Consider the following 20,427-nt stretch of genomic DNA (forward strand, 5'->3'; position numbering starts at 1 on the left):
AAAACCACATCTTTACTAAAAATACAAAAAAAATTAGCCAGGAGTGGTGGTGTGCATCTGTAGTCCCAGCTACTTGGGAGGCTAAGGAAGAGGATCATTTGAACCTGGGAGGTGGAGGTTGCAGTGAACTGAGATTGCGTCACTGCACTCCATCCTGGGGGACAGAGCGAGACTCCATCTCAAAAAAATAAATAATAAATCATTTTTCCTTTTTTTTTCTTTTTTTGAGATGGAGTCTCGCTCTGTCCCCCAGGCTGGAGTGCAGTGGCGTGATCTCAGCTCACTGCAAGCTCCGTTTCCCGGGTTCACGCCATTCTCCTGCCTCAGCCTCCCGAGTAGCTGGGATTACAGGTGACTGCCATCACACCCGGCTAATTTTTTGTATTTTTAGTAGAGATGGGGTTTCACCATGTTAGCCAGGATGGGCTCGATCTCCTGACCTCGTGATCTGCCCACCTCGGCCTCCCAAAGTGCTGGGATTAGAGGTGTGAGCCACCACGCCCAGCCTCTTTATCATTTTTTTAAAGACAGTCTTGCTTCGTCACCCAGGCTGGAGTGCAGTGGCACAGTCACAGCTCACAGCAGCCTCAACCTCCTGTGCTTAAGCGATCCTCCCAGCACACCCAGCCGATTATTTTTTGTAGAGATGGGGTCTCACTACGTTGCCCAGGCTGGTCTCAAACTCCTGGGCTCAAGCAATCCTTCTGCCTAGGCCTCCCAAAGTGCTGGAATTACAGGTGTGTGCTGCCGAGCCCTGACCTCTCTACTGATTTTGACAAATAGCTTTCTTGAAACCCTAGAGAACTAATTGTAAACAAAAAAACACGTTGGGAAGGCTGGCTGGGAATCTCCAGTAATACAGTCTCTCTGGATGTAGAAGCTCTGGGATGAGCCAGTAAAGAAAGCTCAGGAAGAAGTGGGGATCTGTTTTCTATATTCTTATTTGAGTTGCTCTTAAGACAGTACTTAAAAAGTAAGTAAAGGGCCAGGCTCAGTGGCTCAGGCCTGTAATCCCAGCACTTTGGGAGGCCGAAGCAGGCAGATCACCTGAGGTCAGGAGTTCGAGACCAGCCTGGCCAACATGGTGAAATCTTGTCTCTACTAAGAGTATTAAAAAAATAAGCTGGGCATGGTGGTGAGTGCCTGTAATCCCAGCTCTTTGAGAGGCTGAGGCAGGAGAATCGCTTGAACCCAGGAGGTGAAGGTTGCAGTGAGCTGAGAGCGCTCCATTGCACTCCAGCCTGGGCGACAAGAGCAAAACTCTGTCTCAAAAAATAAAAGTGAGTAAAGATCGAAGTCATGAGAATGTTTTACTTTAGATTTCCCCATTTGGGGGCTTTCTTTACCTAACAATTATGCCATTCTATGACTCTTCCTCTCTGAGGCCATGCTAATTAATGATAAAGGGAGGATAAGCTTGCAGTAGGTAGAGATCAGTTAGAAGCTATGCTGACCCTTTCGGCTCGTAGCAGAAGGATCAGGTGGATAATAGTCAGTGCTGTTTTATTTTTTGGCCAGATCTCACGCCAGTAATCCCAGCACTTTGGGAGGTCGAGGCAGGTGGATCGCTTGAGCCCAGGGGTTCGAGACCAGCATTGGCAACATGGCAAAAACCCTCCTCTACCGAAAATACAAAAATTAGGCAGTCTCATAACCTGGTTTTTAAATAAACAAATAAATAGATTAAACTTTTCAAAAAGAAATGCTATTTATTTTTCTAAGACAAATATATATATATAATTTTTTTTTTTTTTTTTTGAGACGGAGTCTCGCTCTGTCACCAGGCTGGAGTGCAGTGGCGCGATCTCAGCTCACTGCAACCTCCGCCTCCCGGGTTCAAGCAGTTCTCCTGCCTCAGCCTCCCGAGTAGCTGGCACTACAGGCAAGCGCCACCATACCCAGCTAATTTTTATACTTTTAGTAGAGATGGGGTTTCACCATATTGGCCAGGCTGGTCTCGAACTCCTGACCTTGTGATCTGCCTGCCTCGGTCTCCCAAAGTGCTGGGATTACAGGTGTGAACCACCGCACCCGGCCTTGTAGATGGACTCTTTCTAAGTGCATTCTGTCTATATGTGCCAGTTTTACAGTGTTTAGAAAACTTAATGCTTACACTAAGTAAGCTTCCTTTCCTAAGGATGCTAGGAATAACCAGTTTAACCTCAAATTGGTATTATTTTAAACTCAAGCAGAGAAGTAACTCTTTCTTCCTTGTCTTGGATTACCTGCCATCCAAGTAATTATTTGGCCAGTTTTGCTGATCAATTTTGTTTCATTGATACAGCGCCATCTACTGACAAAAATTGGTAATCATAAGGCTTTAAGTCTGTCAGAAGTCAGAGTTGGGTCCGGGCACGGTAGCTCATGCCTGTTAATTCCAGTGTTTTGGGAAACCAAAACAGGCAGCTCACTTGAGGTCAGGAGTTCAAGACTAGCCTGGCCAACATGCTGAAACCCCATCTCTACTAAATATACAAAAATCAACTGCGCCTGGTGGCGGGCGCCTGTAGTCCCAGCTACTCAGGAGGCTGAGGCATGAGAATCACTTGAATCCTAGAGGCGTAGGTGAGCCAAGATAGCACCATTGCACTGCAGCCTGGGTGACAGAGGGAGACTGTGTCCCCCTCCCCCAAAAAAGTCAAATTTGGATGAAGGACTAAATAAAATAGATTTATAAGGGACTAAAATTTCAACACTGGAAAAACCCTTAGATGTTACCTAGCTTGATGATGTATTTTACAAAGGAGTAAACTCAGATTCTATTATCTTTGATAACTACAGTTCTGTTTTCCCCACACTTGTTTTCCAAATTTTTACAGGGTTCCAGTTTAGAGAATTTCATGGTCATTCCGGCATTTTTATGACTCTTCCTTAGTTTTTAGAAATAAATTGGAGGCCAGGTGTGATGGCTCATGTCTGTAATCCCAGTACTTTGGGAGGCTGAGGTGGGAGGATCACTTGAGCCTAGGAGTTTGAAACAAGCCTGGGCAACATATTGAGAACTTGTCTCTACTAAAAATTTTAAAAAGTAGCCAGGCATGGTGGTGCACACCTGTGGTTCCAGCTACTCAGGAGACTGAGGCAGCAGGATCACTTGAGCCCAGGAGGTCAAAGCTGCAGTGAGCCATAATTACTTCACTGCATTCCAACCTAGGTGATAGAATGAGACACTGTCTCAAAAAAGAAAAAAAGTTGTAAAATAAACCAAATACAGTAAGTTAACAAGAAATTTGTGAATCGTAAGTTCAATTCAGAAAAGACTGCATAAAGAACAAGAGAACATGGCTGGGCACAGTGGCTCATGCCTGTAATCCCAGCACTTTGGGAGGCCATGGCGAGTGGATCACTTGAGGTCAGGAGTTCGAGACCAGCCTGGCCAACATGGCAAAACCCTGTCTCTACTAAAAATACAAAAACTAGCTGGGCATGGTGGCACACGCCTGTAGTCCCAGCTACTCAGGAGGCTGAGGCAAAAGAATCACTTGAACCCAGGTGGCGGAGGTTGCAGTGAGCCAAGACTGTGCCACTGCACTCCAGCCTGGCTGGAGTGAGACTCCGTCTCAAAGAGGGGGAGGGACGGGGCCAGGGCTGGAGCTGGGCTTGGTGGCTCACGTCTGTAATCCCAGCACTTTGGGAGGCCAATGCAGGCAAATCACGAAGTCAGGAGTTTGAGACCAGCCTGGCAGCCTGACCAACGTGGTGAAACCCTGTCTCTACTAAAAATACAAAAATTAGCCAGGCATGGTGGCTCACACCTGTAGTCCCAGCTACTCAGGAGGCTGAGACAGGAGAATCACTTGAACCCGGGAGGCAGAGGTTGCAGTGAGCCAAGATTGTGCCACTGCACTCCATCCTGGGCTGGAGTGAGACTCCGTCTCCAAAAAGAAAAAAGGGCCAAGCGCGGTGGCTCACGCCTATAATCCCAGCACTTTGGAAGGCCAAGGAAGGCGAATCACGAGGTCAGGAGTTCAAGACCAGCCTGGCCAACATGGTTAAACCCCGTCTCTACTAAAAATACAGAAATTAGCCAGGCGTAATGGTGGGCACCTGTAAAACCAACTACTCGGGAGGTGGAGGCAGGAGAATCGCTTGAACCCGGGAGGCAGAGGTTGCAGTAAGTTGAGATCGCACCACTGCACTCCAGCCCAGGCGACAGAGTTGAGACTCCGTCTCAAAAAGACAAAAACAGACCGGGCATGGTGGCTCAGCCCTGTAATCCCAGCACTTTGGGAGGCTGAGGTGGGCAGATCACAAGGTCAGGAGATCAAGACCATCCTGGCTAACATGGTGAAACCCCGTCTCTACTAAAAAATTCAAAAAAATTAGGCGTGGTGGCGGGCGCCTGTAGTCCCAGCTACTCGGGAGGCTGAGGCAGGAGAATGGCGTGAACCCATGAGGCGGAGCTTGCAGTGAGCTGCACTCCAGTGTGGGCGACAAAGCAAGACTCTGTCTCAAAAAAAAAAAAAAAAACTAAACAAAAAACAGAAAGCGAACTTTTCAAAACGGTGTATTAATCATGCAGAAGAATGGATTATATTATATATGCATATATGAAAGGAAAAAATTAAATTAGATGTTTAATAGGACAAGCTGCTTTCCACAGTTAAAAATTCAAGTCCAGGGCCGGGCGCGGTGACTCACGCCTGTAATCCCAGCACTTTGGGAGGCCGAGGCGAGCGGATCACGAGGTCAGGAGATCAAGACCATCCTGGCTAACATGGTGAAACCCCGTCTCTACTAAAAATACAAAAAATTAGCTGGGTGTGGTGGCGGGTGCCAGTAGTCCCAGCTACTCAGGAGGCTGAGGCAGGAAAATGATGTGAACCCAGGAGGCGGAGCTTGCAGTGAGCTGAGATTGCACCACTGCACTCCAGCCTGGGGGACAGAGCAAGACTCCGTCTCAAAAAAAAAAAAAAAATTCAAGTCCAGTACTTTGATGAAAAGGAAAACTTGGAATAGGAGAAAGTATGAGTCAGGGAGTAATATGTAAGTTTTATTGATATGTGCACATTTTTAAGAGGACTGCTTTTCTTTCTTTTTCTTTTTCTTTTTTTTTTTTTTTTTTTTTTTGAGACAGTGTCTCACTCTGTTGCCCAGGCTGGAGTACAGTCGTGCGATCTTGGCTCATGACTGGCTAATTTTTGTACTTTTAGTAGGGACAGGGTCTCGCCATGTTGGCCAGGATGGTCTTGAACCCCTGACCTCAGGTGATCTGCCCACCTCGGCCTCCCAAAGTGCTAGAATTATATATAGGTGTGAGCCACTGCGCCCGGCCTTCTTTCAATTTAATGCAATATTTTAGCTACCATGCTCTTTTACAACGCTTTTTTTTTTGTGGAGATGGAGTCTTGCTATGTTGCCTAGGCTGGTCACACACTCCTGGGCTCCAGGAATTCTTCCACTTGGGCCTTCCAAAATGCTGGGATTGCAGATGTGAGCCTGCACGCCTGGCCCTAGCTACCATGCTTTATGGTAAAAGGAGTATTGGGAGCCTTTTAAAATTACAAAGAATGGGTATAAAAGTTTTAAATGGATACACAAGAATAAAGAAGTTTGCTGTGAAGGCCAGGCATGGTGGCTCACGCCTGTAATTCCAGCACTTTGGGAGGCCGAGGCAGGTGGATCACCTGAGGTCAGGAGTTTGAGACCAACCTGGCCAACACATAGTGAAACCCCGTCTCTACTAAAAAAAAAAAAAAAAAAATACAAAAATTAGCTGGGCTTGGTGGCACACGCCTGTAGTCCCAGCTGTTGGGAAGCTGAGGCAGGAGAATCGCTTGAACCCAGGAGGCGGAGGTTGCAGTAAGCCGAGATTGCGCCACTGCACTCCAGCCTGGGCAGCAGAGCAAGACTCCGTCTCTCAAAAAAAAAAAAAAAAAAGTTTGCTGTAAGATTAATTGGGGCTGTTTTATGAGTTTTCTGGCTGGACATACCAGAAAACTATTGTGTATCGAGTGTGAGAATAGGCCTAACACTTACTGTAAGCAGCATACAGTATTATCACCTGTCATGTCCCTGGTTTTCTTAACCATCCAGATATTATCTAACCAGTAAGAGTGCTCCCTAATGCCCTTTTTATTTCATTTATCATTTTAGCAGCGTCACCCTTTATACCAGAAAGCTGGCGGGCACTATGGGGAAAAAACAAAACAAGAAGAAAGTGGAGGAGGTGCTAGAAGAGGAGGAAGAGGAATATGTGGTGGAAAAAGTTCTCGACCGTCGAGTGGTAAAGGGCAAAGTGGAGTACCTCCTAAAGTGGAAGGGGTTCTCAGAGTAAGTTTCACTGACACAGGTAAATGTAGCCACCAAGTGTTTATCAGGAGTCTAGAGATGTATGAGACCTCCAGTGCTATGATGGATACAGTGTGACTCAGTCTCCACCTTCATGGCTTATTGTTTAATTAGGAATATGGCCTACTGCTTATAATACAAAGCAGAATGACTTCTTTTAAAAAATTATTTCTTTCGAGACGAGGTCTCGCTCTGTCACCCAGGCTAGAGTACAGTGGTGCAGTCATAGCTCGCTGCAGCCTCAACCTCCCAGGCTCAAGGTATCCTCCCACCTCAGCCTTCTAAGTAGCTGGTACCACAGGCATGCACCACCATGTCTCGCTTAGTTGCCCAGGTTTGTCTCTTAACTCCTGGCCTCAAGCAATCCTCCCACCTGGGCCTCCCAAAGTGTTGGGACTACAGGCATGAGCCACTGTACCCAGCCCATAGTGATTGCTGAGAAAGAGTTTTGTGTGTGGCTATAGACCAATTTAAATTGACAAGTAAAAGTCATTTGCCTTTGAAAGAAGCCAGTTTCTTAGCTTTCTATTTATACTAAAAAGCTTCCCCATTCCCCAAGAAATATCAGCTTTTCCATGGACATCTGAGGTCGTCCTCTTACGATTATCCTTAGTATGAATATACTTATTTGAGTGAAAGTGTGACTTGCTGTGCCCTCTGGTTTCAGTGAGGACAACACATGGGAGCCAGAAGAGAACCTGGACTGCCCTGACCTCATTGCTGAGTTTCTGCAGTCACAGAAAACAGCACATGAGACAGATAAATCAGAGGGAGGCAAGCGCAAAGCTGATTCTGATTCTGAAGATAAGGGAGAGGAGAGCAAACCAAAGAAGAAGAAAGAAGAGGTAAGAATAGAAGTAAGAATTTTTACTAGCCCACAATTCAAACTACTGTCAAAGTAGTTTTGTTCTGCTTCTTCCCGGATATTAGCAGCTATCTCTTCTTAGTCCTGAAATCTTAGGTAAGCTAATGCCTACAAAGTGAGAGTGTACTGTCATGAAGCCACATGATCGCTTACCTTTTATCCATGGTACAGGAGCAGTAAATGGAAAACTTGCTGGGGACAGATATAAGGGCAAGTGAATTCATTCTTGTAAAAAATAGTTTTCAATGTTTAATCATTAAAGGTGTGAGGTGGCTATTTTGACTTAATCAGTATCTTAAGTTGTTTTTTGAGAGTGAAGAGATAGTTGTAAACATTGATTTTGCTTGGGCTGTATGTCCCTTTTCACATAGGGAAAATCTCATGCGCTTCAGACATTGATGAATAATAACTCCAAAGGATTCTAACAGCTCTCTTACTTTGAGCCAAGGTATTGGTGAAATATTGGCAAAAGAGTTTGTGATTGGGCCGGGCACGGTGGCTCACACCTGTAATCTCAGCCCCTTGGGAGGCCGAGGCGGGCGGATCTCAAGGTCAGGAGATCAAGACCATCCTGACTAACACGGTGAAATTGGGTCTCTACTAAATATACAAAAAATTAGCTAGACGTGGTGGCATGTGCCTGTGGTCCCAGCTACTTGGGAGGCTGAGGCAGGAGAATCACTTGAACCTGGGAGGCAGAGGCTGCAGTGAGCCGAGATCGCACCACTGCACTCCAGCCTGGGCGACAGAGTGAGATTCCGTCTCAAAAAAAAAAAAAAAAGAGTTTGTGATTACATTAATCAGAGACACAGGAATGGTTCCATTCTGGATAATAGTCCCATATAGATAAAATTGTTTTACCCATCTTGTTTTTACAGTCAGAAAAGCCACGAGGTTTTGCTCGAGGTTTGGAGCCGGAGCGGATTATTGGAGCTACAGACTCCAGTGGAGAGCTTATGTTCCTGATGAAATGGTGAGTCGGCCAGTGGCTCTGTGTGGTTGTTTTTTTTCTTCTCCCATTGGTTTCATGCCAGAGGAAAAGAGCTGGACCTTCGAAATTCCAGTCACCCAAGTGTGAAATTGTTAAGATGGCATAGTCCTTCGATAGTGACCCTCGGCCTGACTGCCACCCTGGACTCATGAATTACAGGTAGGAGCTCTTAGGAATCTTGGGTCTTTGCCCATATTTTTAGGAGGTGGGAGACAATCTAGAGTGGAAAGAGTATGGGAAGGAATTACATTTCACTTCTGTAAATAAAAGGGGAAAAAATGAAATGTGATTGGACCACCCTCTCCTTCTACCACCTCCTTAATAAAGATGAGGCTGGCCCCAGAATCAGAAATTCTGCTAAATTCTCAGGGTTAGGAAAGAATCTGTAGTTCTTCCTTTTGTCCTTAATTGTTGGATCCCTTTCAATGTGTGCAGATTCTACAATTACAGGATCAGCCAGCAGGGGTCAGCAAGGCTCCTTAACTGCTATCAAGCATAGAGCAAGCCTGCTTTTTTCCATTATAAGTATTAAATACCGGTGATAGTAATACTCCATGAAACAGCCTAATGAAGATAGTTATCCCAACAATCTCTATAATTTTCCTGCTCTGTCAAAAGAAGGCCATTCTTCCTATTTCTTGCTCATTCTCCCCCCAAAGTGGATCTCAATGATTGTATTTAAAATTAGGAGGGAATAATTCTAAGCCATTGCCAATGAAGGCAGCATTCTAGAAACTTTGTCCTTTAAAATACACACACACACACACACACACACACACACACACACACACACACACAATGTCTATGGAGCACACACACACACACACACACACACACACACACACACACACACACACACAATGTCTATGGAGCTTAGTCCTTTCATCAGTCCAGAACTTACTCTGAAACTCGTGTCTGTACTAATTATGCTCTTTTACAGTATGGTTAGAGGGGCCTAACTTTAGCACCACTGAAAGCCAGAGTCACAACTAACTAACCTATTCTCTTCTATCTATTCCCTAGGCGGTTACTGGAGCTGCCCCTCTTTTAGCTGATTTATTGTTAACCTATAAGAGAAAAGTTCATTTTTAAGGTGCTGCTTATGGGGTGGGAGAAGTTATACCATGAGTTACTCAGTCTAGCTAGAATATACTTTTTCTGCTTGTGACCAGTGTGAGTTACAGTAGTATCTCCATATTGCTTAAGACTGTACTCCTTTGGTTGAGGCACTACTGTCTTTTTTTTTTTTTTTTTTTTTTTTTTGAGACAGAGTCTCACTCTTTCGCCTAGGCTGGAGTGCAGTGGCACGATCTCAGCTCACTGCAACCTCCGCCCCCCTGGGTTCAACAATTCTTCTGCCTCAGCCTCTCAAGTAGCTGGGATTACAGGCATGCGCTACCACGCCCAGCTGATTTTTGTATTTTTAGTAGAGATGGGGTTTCACCATGTTAGCCAGGCTGGTCTCAAACTCCTGACCTTAGGTGATCCACCCACCTCGGCCTCCCAAGGTGCTAGGATTACAGGCATGAGCCACTGCACCTGGCCGACTCACTGCTGTCTACAGGTTAAAACTGGATTTGATTATAAGACCAAGTACATTTTAAAAAGTTATTTTACTGGAGAATAGTGATTTTTGTATATTTCTAAAAGTAGTAAATATTTCTAGGGAGTGAAATGACTAAATTTAACTCAGAAGGTGTTGTTCAGCTGTCAGCAAATGGCAGCATGCTTCAGATACCCATGTCCCTCCCATTCTCTTGGGTCCATTGTTCAAAAACATACGTTATCAGCTTACTCTTCTGCTCTATGGGACGATGTGGCTCTGATTTCCTGTTATTAAGGTGCTGGAGATTTGGGGTGGTGTTTTGTCAGAGATCTCATCAGGTGTCTCCTGCTTGTTTTATGCTACTGCTTCTGTCTAGGACATTCCTAATAACCTGAAGATAAGAATGTTTTTTTTTTTTAATGAGACAGAGTCTCGCTCTGTCACCCGGCTAATTTTTGTATTTTTAGTAGCAACACGGTTTTGCCATGTTGACCAGGCTGGTCTTGAACTCCTGGGCCTGCCCACCTTGGCCTCCCAAAGTGCTGGGATTATAGGCGTGAGCTACTGCTCCCGGCCTAAGAGTTTACTCCTAATTCCCTTATAATGTGCATGATTTTCAAATTTTGAAAAGAAAATTTTTTTTTTTGAGACAGAGTCTCACTCTGTCGCCCAGACTGGAGTGCAGTGACATGATCTTGGCTCACTGCAAGCTCTGCCTCCCGGGTTCACGCCATTCTCCTGCCTCAGCCTCCCGAGTAGCTGGGACTACAGGTGCCTGCCACCACACCAGGCTAATTTTTGTATTTTTAGTAGAGACAGGGTTTCACCATGTTAGCCACGATCTGACCTCGTGATCCACCTGCCTCGGCTTCCCAAAGTGCTGGGATTACAGGTGTGAGCCACCGCGGCCGGCCACTTGAAAACATTTTAAAATTCAGAAAAATACAGCTCCCTCATTTTCTGCCTCCCAATGTTGAAACATCATTTCAAAGCACCTGGAAGTTATGCGAGGATAGCATTTGGAAGTGTCAGTGTAATTACGATTATGCAAAAAGTGTCCATCTTCATTTGCTCTGGCCAATGCCAGATGTGGTATTTAATCCTATTACGGGCCGGGCGCGGTGGCTCATGCCCGTAATCCCAACACTTTGGGAGGCTGAGGCAGGTGGATCACCTGAGGTCAGGAGTTCAAGATGAGCCTGGCCAACATCTTTAGTAGAGATGGCAAAACCCCATCTCTACTAAAAATACAAAAATTAGCTGGGTGTGGTGGCGCACACCTATAATAATCCCAGCTATTAGGGGAGGCTGAGGCAGGAAAATCGCTTGAACCCAGGAGGTGGAGGTTGTGGTGAGCCGAGATCATGCCACTGCACTCCAACCTGGGCAACAGAGTGAGATTCCGTCTCAAAAAAAAAAAAAAATCCTATTACAAAGCCAAGATTTCTCCATGGGTTCTTATCATCTGGGATATGGCTTTTGGAGGAGTGTGGTAGCTTCTCTTCCCTCAGAGAATCTAGGTATCCTCTCTTCCCTCAGAGAATCTAGAGAGTCATGCTTTTTGGGGCCTTGCCCAGATGTTCAGATGTGATTGGTTAAGCCCATTGACCTGGCTTTTGACATACACGAATCCCCAGAGGGAATTTTCAACAGGTAAGTTAACTCTGAGGATGTCACTTGACATACAATTGCCAGTAAATGCTGCTTGGGCCACGTTTTCATTGTTCCCTAGCCTATTTTTCTAAAATTACTATTTTTAAAGCACTATCCCCTGGGTTATCCAACTTAGGATAGACCACCAGCACCTGGTCTCAAAGTCTCTCTTTGCTTTATTCTGCAGGAAAAACTCTGATGAGGCTGACCTGGTCCCTGCCAAGGAAGCCAATGTCAAGTGCCCACAGGTTGTCATATCCTTCTATGAGGAAAGGCTGACGTGGCATTCCTACCCCTCGGAGGATGATGACAAAAAAGATGACAAGAATTAACGCTCCTGAGTACCAGCCCCTGTCACATCTGACTGTGGGTTTCAAGTGGGAAGGGAAGGAGTTCTACTTGTCTTGACACCATAGAGGTGGCTTGAGAAGATGTCCTTTGAAGAGCCAGTATAGTTTCTGTGCCCTGCAGCAGCCCAAGTGCTTTAAAGCCGTTTCAAGCTGTATAGTTTGCACACCCATCCCAGTGGAGGGGAAAGGGGATAAGTGTTTCAAGGCAACCTTTTCTGCACTTTGCTGCGAAAAGCAAAGGGCCTTCTATGAAGGACAAAACTTGCAGAATTGGGTGTGTGGGAGAGCAAAAAAATACTGTAGATCTTCAAAGAGCATCTCCACAACCCACAGCCTTCTTCCCAATAGTGTTAACTCTGCATTTTTACAGTGTAGCATGTGTGTAGTTTTTGGCTATTACTGGTGTATTATTTGGGGGAGGGAGGGATGGGGAGGGGAGAAAGGGAGATGGGTAGCATCATTTTGATTAACATTTGGGGCCTGATAGGGGAAATGGTGAAGCAATGGAAAAAAACAGACAACTAATGATTTGCTTCTATGTCCAGAATATTTTACCTTTAAAAAAATGTCATTGGCACCATAAATAAGGACTGTGAGAGACTGTTTAAAAGCTGTGAATGTCTGAAACCTATAAGCCAAGGTGTTCCCTGCCTAAACTTATTGCTATTCCCACAAAGGACTAAGCCTGTTCATAAGTTACCAAAGTTGCCATTTTGGAGATGGAAATTGACGAGGAGGGAAGGTCTTTTATTGGAGAGTATACAGTACAAGCAGATCATTCTGCCTTAGAGGTGCTAATTCCTGAAATTAGAAGACCCTTTCTTTTCCAGTAACGAAGTTATAAATATCAGCTTGTTCATCCAAGCCACTGGCTGAGGTGTTAGGGAAGAGGAAGAGGGTGGTAGAGGAGATAAGACAGTAGGGAAAGACAAGGGCCCATGCTCTTAGTGGGGAAAACTCTTGGAGCTGTTCTCTTTTTTGAGATTTGAACACTGAAACCATTGTTGGCAGGGTTCAGTCACTGACAGCACAAGTTTCACTGAATTGATCCAAGAGTTTAGTGATTTCAAAAGCCTTGGTCTCAGGAGAAGATTAAACTTTAATATTGGGCAGTGGTTCACTTTAAAACACACACACACAACAATTTTTTAAGAAATCCTAAGAAGTAACATACCCAAAATGCTCTGTCTTGAGTCATGAGATCCATCAGTTCTTGATATTGTCTAGACTTGCATCTAGAGCTACATTGTAAAATTCTTTTAGGCATGTGTTAGATTTCTGTGTAAACTTTGTTTAAATGTAAACTTCATACTACACTGTCAGTTTTTGTCTTAATAAAACTATAGATTTATAATCCCTGATTTCTGTCTTAAGTCTTACCAGGAACCCTTCTTGCCTTATAGGTTCAGCCTGTTGGAAATGGCTTTCTCACTTGAATGGTTTTATTTCTTTAACATTGTAGGCTTGAAAATCTAGTGCCTGGCCTGTATCTTTAAGTGGTCGTACCATGTTAATTTAGTAAATACTTACTGAGCATTTATCAGTTGCTGCAGAGATTATAAAGATGGTCGCATCATGCTGTCTTCAGTACTGCCAAAAGTTTATTGAGCACTCTGACCTGATAGCACTTCCAAACTATGGTATATTTGGAAACGTGAGTTTTTAAGTTAGGTTTAGATCCTGCCTATGGTATGTAATAGATTATATGACCTTGGCTAAAATCTACTTCTCCAAAATTTTCCAGGAATTTGGCCCTGTGTTTGAGCACTGATTTAAAAAGTCATTTTCTGCCTATGATTTATTTTATTTTATTTTTATTTTATTGAGACGGAGTCTTGCTGTCACCCAGGCTGGACTACAGTGGTGTGATCTCGGCTCACTACAACCTCTGCCTCCCGGGTTCAAGCGATTCTCCTGCCTCAGCCTCCAGAGTAGCTGGGACTACAGGCACGTGCCACCACACCTGGCTACTTTTTAAATTTTTTTAGTAGAGATGGGGTTTTGCCATGTTGGCCAGGCTGGTCTTGAACTCCTAACCTCAGGTGATCCACCTGCCTCGGCCTCCCAAAGTGCTGGGATTACAGGCGTGAGCCACCATGCCTTGCCTTGGACTTGTCTTTTTTTTTTTTTTTTTTAGAGTCTTGCTCTGTCGCCAGGCTGGAGTGCAGTGGTGCAATCTCAGCTCACTGCAACCTCCGCCTCCTGGGTTCAAGCGATTCCGCTGCCTCATCCTCCTGAGTAGCTGGGACTACAGGCGCGCGCCACCTCACCCAGCTAATTTTTTATATTTTAGTGGAGACAGGGTTTCACCATGTTGGCCAGGATGGTCTCGATCTCCTGACCTCATGATCCGCCCACCTCGGCCTTCCAAAGTGCTGGTATTACAGGAATGAGCCACCACATCCGGCCAACTTGTCATTTTTGTAACAGAAATAGGATTTCCACTGAGAACAAATCAGTGTAACAGTTGAGTACTACTCACTCTTGCAGAGCATTTGTTTAAAATAAACTGATGTGTAGATAATTTTTTCAGAAAGCCTCCTCAGGAAAGTTCTCGGGAGACATAAATGGAGCTGGGGAGCCTTACTGAAGGTCTGGGTCACAGACAGGCCTTCCCGCACAGAGGTCTGAGTGTGTGCCCTGATGGTGGTTGGCAGTAGCACAGCCATCGGTAGCTAATTAAGGGAGTTTAAGTGGAGGTGTTCTAGTTCTGTTCTGCACCATCAGATGCACTGAAATGAAACTACAGCCTTGGTTTGTATCCCAAATGGACTACTAGTCAGCTTTGGTCTTAACCTTTGGAACTGACTGACTTGTCATTTGTGGCATTCCTGAGCTGTTGTAAAAACTGTATCATTCTCCCCCAGAGAAAACAGTAATACTGATAGGCATGCAGTGAAAACTGAGTTGAAGCTAGGTAGTCACAATTTTGTTATTTTCAACAGCCAATTAGCATATTACTAGATCAATGGTTTAAGGATCAACTTTTTTGATTGTTGAGGCCACAAATTCAAACTGTTACAAATATAAGTAGGCACAACAAATCTTAAGTCAGCTTGAGAAAGTATTCAGAGAATATTTCTTTGTTTTTTGTTTTTTCTTTCGAGACAGAGTCTTGCTGTCACCCAGGCTGGAGTTCAGTGGCACAATCTCAGCTCACTGCAACCTCCGCCTCCTGGGTTCAAGCGATTCTCCTGCTTCAGCCTCCCGAGTAGCTGGGACTACAGGCATGCCCCACCACACCTGGCTAATTTTTGTATTTTTGGTAGAGATGAGGTTTCCCCATGTTGGTCAGGCTGGTCTTGAACCCCTAACCTCAAGTGATCCACCTGCCTTGGCTTCCCAAAGTGCTGGGATTATAGGCGTGAACCACCACTCTCAGCCAAAGAATATTTCTTCAGGCAGTGGAAAAACATGTTTGTTGGGTGGTTTCCATGAAATTGCACCATCATAGACCTGCCCAGGAATTAAAGAGGCAATAAATTATCTTAGTTACTAACAGAAAAGGGGAGCTTGTTAATATTGTGACATCATTATTACCTGAGGTGTCCTGTACTGGTAAGAGCCATTAAACAAAAATCTTGCTCCTCCATTGCCTTAAGTTTCTATTTAGTATTGTAAATGGATGGAATAATGACCACAGAAGCACTCTGACAGTGCTGAGGAATAATTGTTCCTGCATTTAATATCGTTTGAAAATTTTGACGACCAATTTTAAGTAATTTTTAGTAATTAAATTTTTATTTATTTTTTTGAGGAGAGAAATGGTCTCTGTCACCTAGTCTAGAGTGCAGTGGTGCTACCATGGCTCACGGCAGCCTCATCCTCCTGGGCTAAAGGGATCCTCCCACCTCAGCCTCCTGAGCTGGGACTACAGGTGTGTGCCATAATGCCCAGCTAATTCTTTTTTTCTTTTTTTTTTTTTTAACTTTTAGTAGAGATGGGGTCTCACTGTGTTGCCCAGGCTGGTCTCGAACTCCTGGGATCAAACAGTCCTCCTGTCTTCTGCCTTCCAAAGTGTTAGAATTACAGGTGTAAGCCACTGCACCTCGCCTAATTAAATTTTTAAATACCTGTTTTCAGATATGACCTTATATTCCAGAACTCTCAATTCTGTGGTGGCCATAGACTTGGCTCAATTTGATCTTAAACTTTCACCGTTTGGGGTTTGTCTGTGTGCTTGGCACATCTTTATGGACTGTGGCATTGGGAATCTGCATTATAAAAGCAATTATTTCTCATAGTAAAAGGGAAAATGATAGCTCAGATTAATGTGCAAGTTGGGTCTTCTGATGAAGATATGTTCTCATTTATAATTTAAAGCTGATAGAACTGAACTAAGTCCAGGCTCAGTATTAGCGTTCAACTTAATAAAGGAGTCTTGGCTTTCAGCAGTAGGAAACAATGATCAGGGAGAGGCATCCTAGTGTTTTGGTGTGGGATTACAGGAGTTTGATAGAGGAGAACTTAAGATCCCAAGACAACTTGTCAGTCTGTGGATCTGCACATCACCTTGTTTTGACGATGTCCAGCACTGAGGTTTTTTCCCCAAAAGTTACTGCTTTCCTATCTAGTGTGTGAAGTTTAAAGTTACTTGTCTCTCCTACGGATGACTTAACTGACCTTGGCCTTGTAAGTTTCCTGTTGAATAAACTGCTGAATGTTGAAAGCAAATGAAATGTGAAATAAAACCATCCTGCTGGGATGAAAAGCACAGTTGGCCCTGCTTTGTGGGGGCAAGCAGAGCAGTGCCTTTTAAAGGCTTTTTGTTTTTTTTTTTCCTTAGGCTAATGAAGTGGCAAAAGTGAGGGAAGGCTAAATATCAAGTTTAGACTAGGTGCTGACAATTCAGCTTCTATAGTTTTTGGTTGTATTAAATAACCTGTTTTAAAATATACCAGTGGCACAACTGGGTCTGCCTTGTGACCTTGTTGGTTTGTATAGTGGTTTGTGATAGTACCAAAGCCACTGTTTACCCCAAATGGATTTTTAAATCCTAGTTGACTTTGACCAAGCCTGCCCTTTTTGCTATTTGCATAGTTAGGGTCAGGCTGGGCAACTTTGAGGCCTGGCTTTGGGACACTAGCCCATTTCAATTACTGCTTCAGCCCCTAACTGAGAATTGGAAAGTTCAAGTCAACTGTATTACCCCAGTTACACTTGTGTTTGACACAAAAGGCAGAATGCCAACTCCTTGGTTTATTCTCCACCTCTCCCCAAGTGAACTAGATTTTTTGTTTCCTTAGTTGAAGAGCATCTAGAATTAAGTAAAAAATACTGTGCAACCTATCTCCATTCTGCAGTTTAAGTTAGGCTGGAAAAGCAGCAGCTTTAAGACTGGGCGCAGTGGCTCACACCTGTAATCCCAGCACTTTGGAGGCTGAGGTGGACAGATCGCTTGAACTCAGGAGTTCAAGACCAGACTGGACAACATGGCAAAACCCCATCTCTACTAAAAATACAAAAATTAGCCAGGCATGGTGGTGCACGCCTGTATGCCAGCTACCAGGAGGCTGAGGTGGGAGAATAGCTTGAGCCTAGAGGCAGTTTTACAGTGAGCCAAGATCGCGCCACTGCACTCCAGCGTGGGTGACAAAGCTAGATCCTGTCTCCAAAAAAAACCAAAACAGCAGGCTGGGCGCGGTGGCTCATGCCTGTAATCCCAGCACTTTGGGAGGCCGAGGCAGGCGGATCATGAGGTCAGGAGATCAAGACCATCCTGGCTAACACGGTGAAACCCCATCTCTACTAAAAATACAAAAAATTAGCTGGGTGCAGTGGCGGGCACCTGTAGTCCCAGCTACTCGGCAGGAGAATGGCATGAACCCGGAAGGCAGAGCTTGCAGTGAGCCAAGATTGCGCCACTACACTCCAGCCTGGGTGACAGGGCGAGACTCCGTCTCAAAAAAAAATACAACCAAAACAGCTTTAAGACCTTTGTTGGTATGGTGTATTCAAAAAGGAAGACAAAGACTTCTATCCAGCTAATTTTTGAAAACAGCCCTCTTTTGCAAGGTACCAGATTCTAACACTACTCCAGAGACAATATGTGTACTAAATTCTGTTTCTCAGCTAATTCAGGCAGACACGAACTGAACAGAACAAGGACTAGAACTTGTAGTGTTAAGTTTCACACATAGTGGTAAGTTTCCCCATAGTCCCCAAATGGCTCATTCTCCACTCCAAAGTTCAGAGCCAGAGGCAAGGAAGATGATTGACTTCTGTGTAATACAGTAAAGGTAAAAAGCAAGGTTATTTTTGGTATATTGACAAAATGAGAAGTTGAAGGTTTGTGGGTTCCTTTCACTTAACAGAGGGGGATCTGTGATAGAAAAACAAGGCTTAACTACTCATGATCATGAAGCACATGGGTTTTGCTACAGAATTTCTATACTTGGCTGGGAAAATGACTCAGAAGCAGACACCAATCTAGTACCTGTGTTTGTATACATATGGTACATCAATATGGAAACAGGCTTCTTGCTGTCCACCTGTTCACCATGGTGTGCCCTAAACTATATTTAGCGTGAGCTTCTAAAGTTGTTGCTCTTGGTCAGTGCCTACAGGATGAGGTAGGTGGCGGACTTGAGGATAGTGGGGATGTTGTTTTTTTCCATAAGGAACTGTTTACCAAGCAAACGTGAAGAGGGGCAGCAAGGTTTGGTTTAGCTGGGGCTTATAAAAGCAGGGATGAGGCCAGCTTGACAGGGCTCTATGGAAAGTACCTCCCTGTTCACCAGACTGTTGGACTAATTATTACTCAGCTTTCCCCAGTAAAGGTGGGGGAATGTCAGCTATGGAGGCCAGTCTTGATGACACTGAAGCATGTCTCTAGATCACGATTTTCCCTCTATAGTTCACTATTCTATTTTTATTGATACTGAAACAGCCCCACCTTCATTGGTGAGATCTATGCAGGGCAGAGGTTGAAAATATGGGTCTTTTTCCATCTCCTTAACATGAGTAAGATGTGAGAAAAAAATCAGTTTGAATGAGGCCTACAACTGCTGAAGTCAAGACAAAGTAAGCTTTCCCACACCCACCCAAGTCAGTCACCCTGAAGAGTTTGGTCCTTTGTTAAGCCTAAGTCCTGTTCGGCTCCCAGCCTTCTGCCAGGACCTCTTCTCACTTCCTGCCTTAGGTAGATGGCTAGTGGTAGCAGCCCTTCCATAGGCCTTGAGTCCTCCTATCTTCCTGCCAGAAAGAGGCTGGAACACCCACTCTACCTGCCAGCAGAAAGAGGTCAGCCCCACAGCAGTGCTGACCAACTTGGCTCCATGCCCCAGCTAATCAGCACGATCCTAGACAAAACTGTACACCTCTCTAAGGGGGAGGGGCTGCTAACAAAAATATTCCCTTTTTTTTTTGAGACAGAGTCTCGCTTTGTCACACAGGCTGGAGTGCAATGGCATGCATGATCTTGGCTCACTGCAACCTCCGCTTCCCGGGTTCAAGCCGTTCTCCTGCCTCAGCCTCCTGAGTAGCTAGGATTACAGGCATGTGCCATCACGCCCGGCTAATTTTTGTATTTTTAGTAGAGATGGGGTTTCACCATGTTGGTCAGGCTGGTCTTTAACTCCTGACCTCGTGATCCACCTGCCTCAGCCTCCCAAAGTGCCAGGATTACAGGCGTGAGCCACCATGCCTGGCCAACAAAAATATTCTTACTCAGACCAGGGACAACACTAGCAACGGGATTAAGAAGAATTTTTCAAATCTCTTAAGTCTTTTAAGTTAAAAAAAAAGTTGCAAAATAAGGTAAAAGTTACAGTGTAATTACTGAACAAAAATACATATATAGTCATGTGCTGCATATTTCATCAGTGACAGATCACATATATGATTATGGTCTGATAAGATTATAATACCCTATTTATACTGTATTTCTTTTTTTTTTTTTTTTTTTTTTTTTTGAGATAGGGTCTCACTCTTGCACCCAGGCTGGAGTGCAGTTGCACAGTCTTGTTGCGAGTACAGGCGTTGAGCTACTGCACCCAGCCTATACTGTGCCTTTTCTATGTTTAGATACACAAGTACTTATCATTGTACTTCAGCTGCCTATAGTATTCAGTATAGCAACATGCTGTACAGGTTTGTAGCCTAGGAGCAATAGGCTATATGGCACATAGGCTAGGTGTGTAGTAGGCACTACCATTTAAGTTTGTGTAAGTACACTATGACAAAATTGTCTAACGAGGCATTTCTCAGAATATATGTTGGCCGTTAAATAACACATGACTGTACATACATTTCTCGAAGGGTACAAAAATATTAAAACTGAATTTTACTTCTCACAGTTTACCCTTCTATATATAATTTGTATTTTTTTAAGTATTGGTATGAGTGTTTTTCAAACTTTTTTTTTTTTTTGAGATGGAAGTTTTGCTCTTGTTGTCCAGGCTGGAGTGCAATGGCGCGCTTTTGGCTCACTGCAACCTCTGCCTCCCGGGTTCAAGCGGTTCTCCTGCCTCAGTCTCCGAGTAGCTGGGATTACAGGCGCCCGCCACCACACCCGCCTAATTTTTGTATTTTTAGTAGAGACGGTTTTACCATGTTGGTTAGGCTGGTGTTTGAACTCCTGACCTCAGGTGATCCATCTGCCTCGGCCTCCCAAAGTGCTGGGATTACAGGCGTGAGCCACCACACCAGGCCTCAAACTAATTTTTAGTCTTGCTTTTTTCACCCCTTTACGTATCTTGGTTTTATCTGGCTTACAGACTTTAGTCAATTC

At 44.4% G+C, this 20,427-nt stretch overlaps 1 protein-coding gene across 2 annotated transcripts in view; it reads left to right on the top strand.

Moving 5' to 3' along the window:
• CBX1 (chromobox 1) overlaps positions 1-13,050 on the top strand; it is a 33,256-nt gene extending 20,206 nt beyond the window's left edge. For both annotated transcript variants that reach the window (XM_054456018.2, XM_054456019.2), the window contains exons 2-5: positions 6,097-6,273; positions 6,959-7,136; positions 8,035-8,129; positions 11,534-13,050. In XM_054456018.2, coding sequence (XP_054311993.1) covers positions 6,134-6,273; positions 6,959-7,136; positions 8,035-8,129; positions 11,534-11,678 — 558 coding nt within the window. In that variant the 5' untranslated portion in view covers positions 6,097-6,133 and the 3' untranslated portion in view covers positions 11,679-13,050. The remainder of the gene's footprint in view (positions 1-6,096; positions 6,274-6,958; positions 7,137-8,034; positions 8,130-11,533) is intronic.
• Positions 13,051-20,427: the final 7,377 nt, after the last annotated feature.

This window comes from Pongo pygmaeus, chromosome 19 (assembly GCF_028885625.2).
Source record: "Pongo pygmaeus isolate AG05252 chromosome 19, NHGRI_mPonPyg2-v2.0_pri, whole genome shotgun sequence".
NCBI classification, from domain to species: Eukaryota; Metazoa; Chordata; class Mammalia; order Primates; family Hominidae; genus Pongo; species Pongo pygmaeus.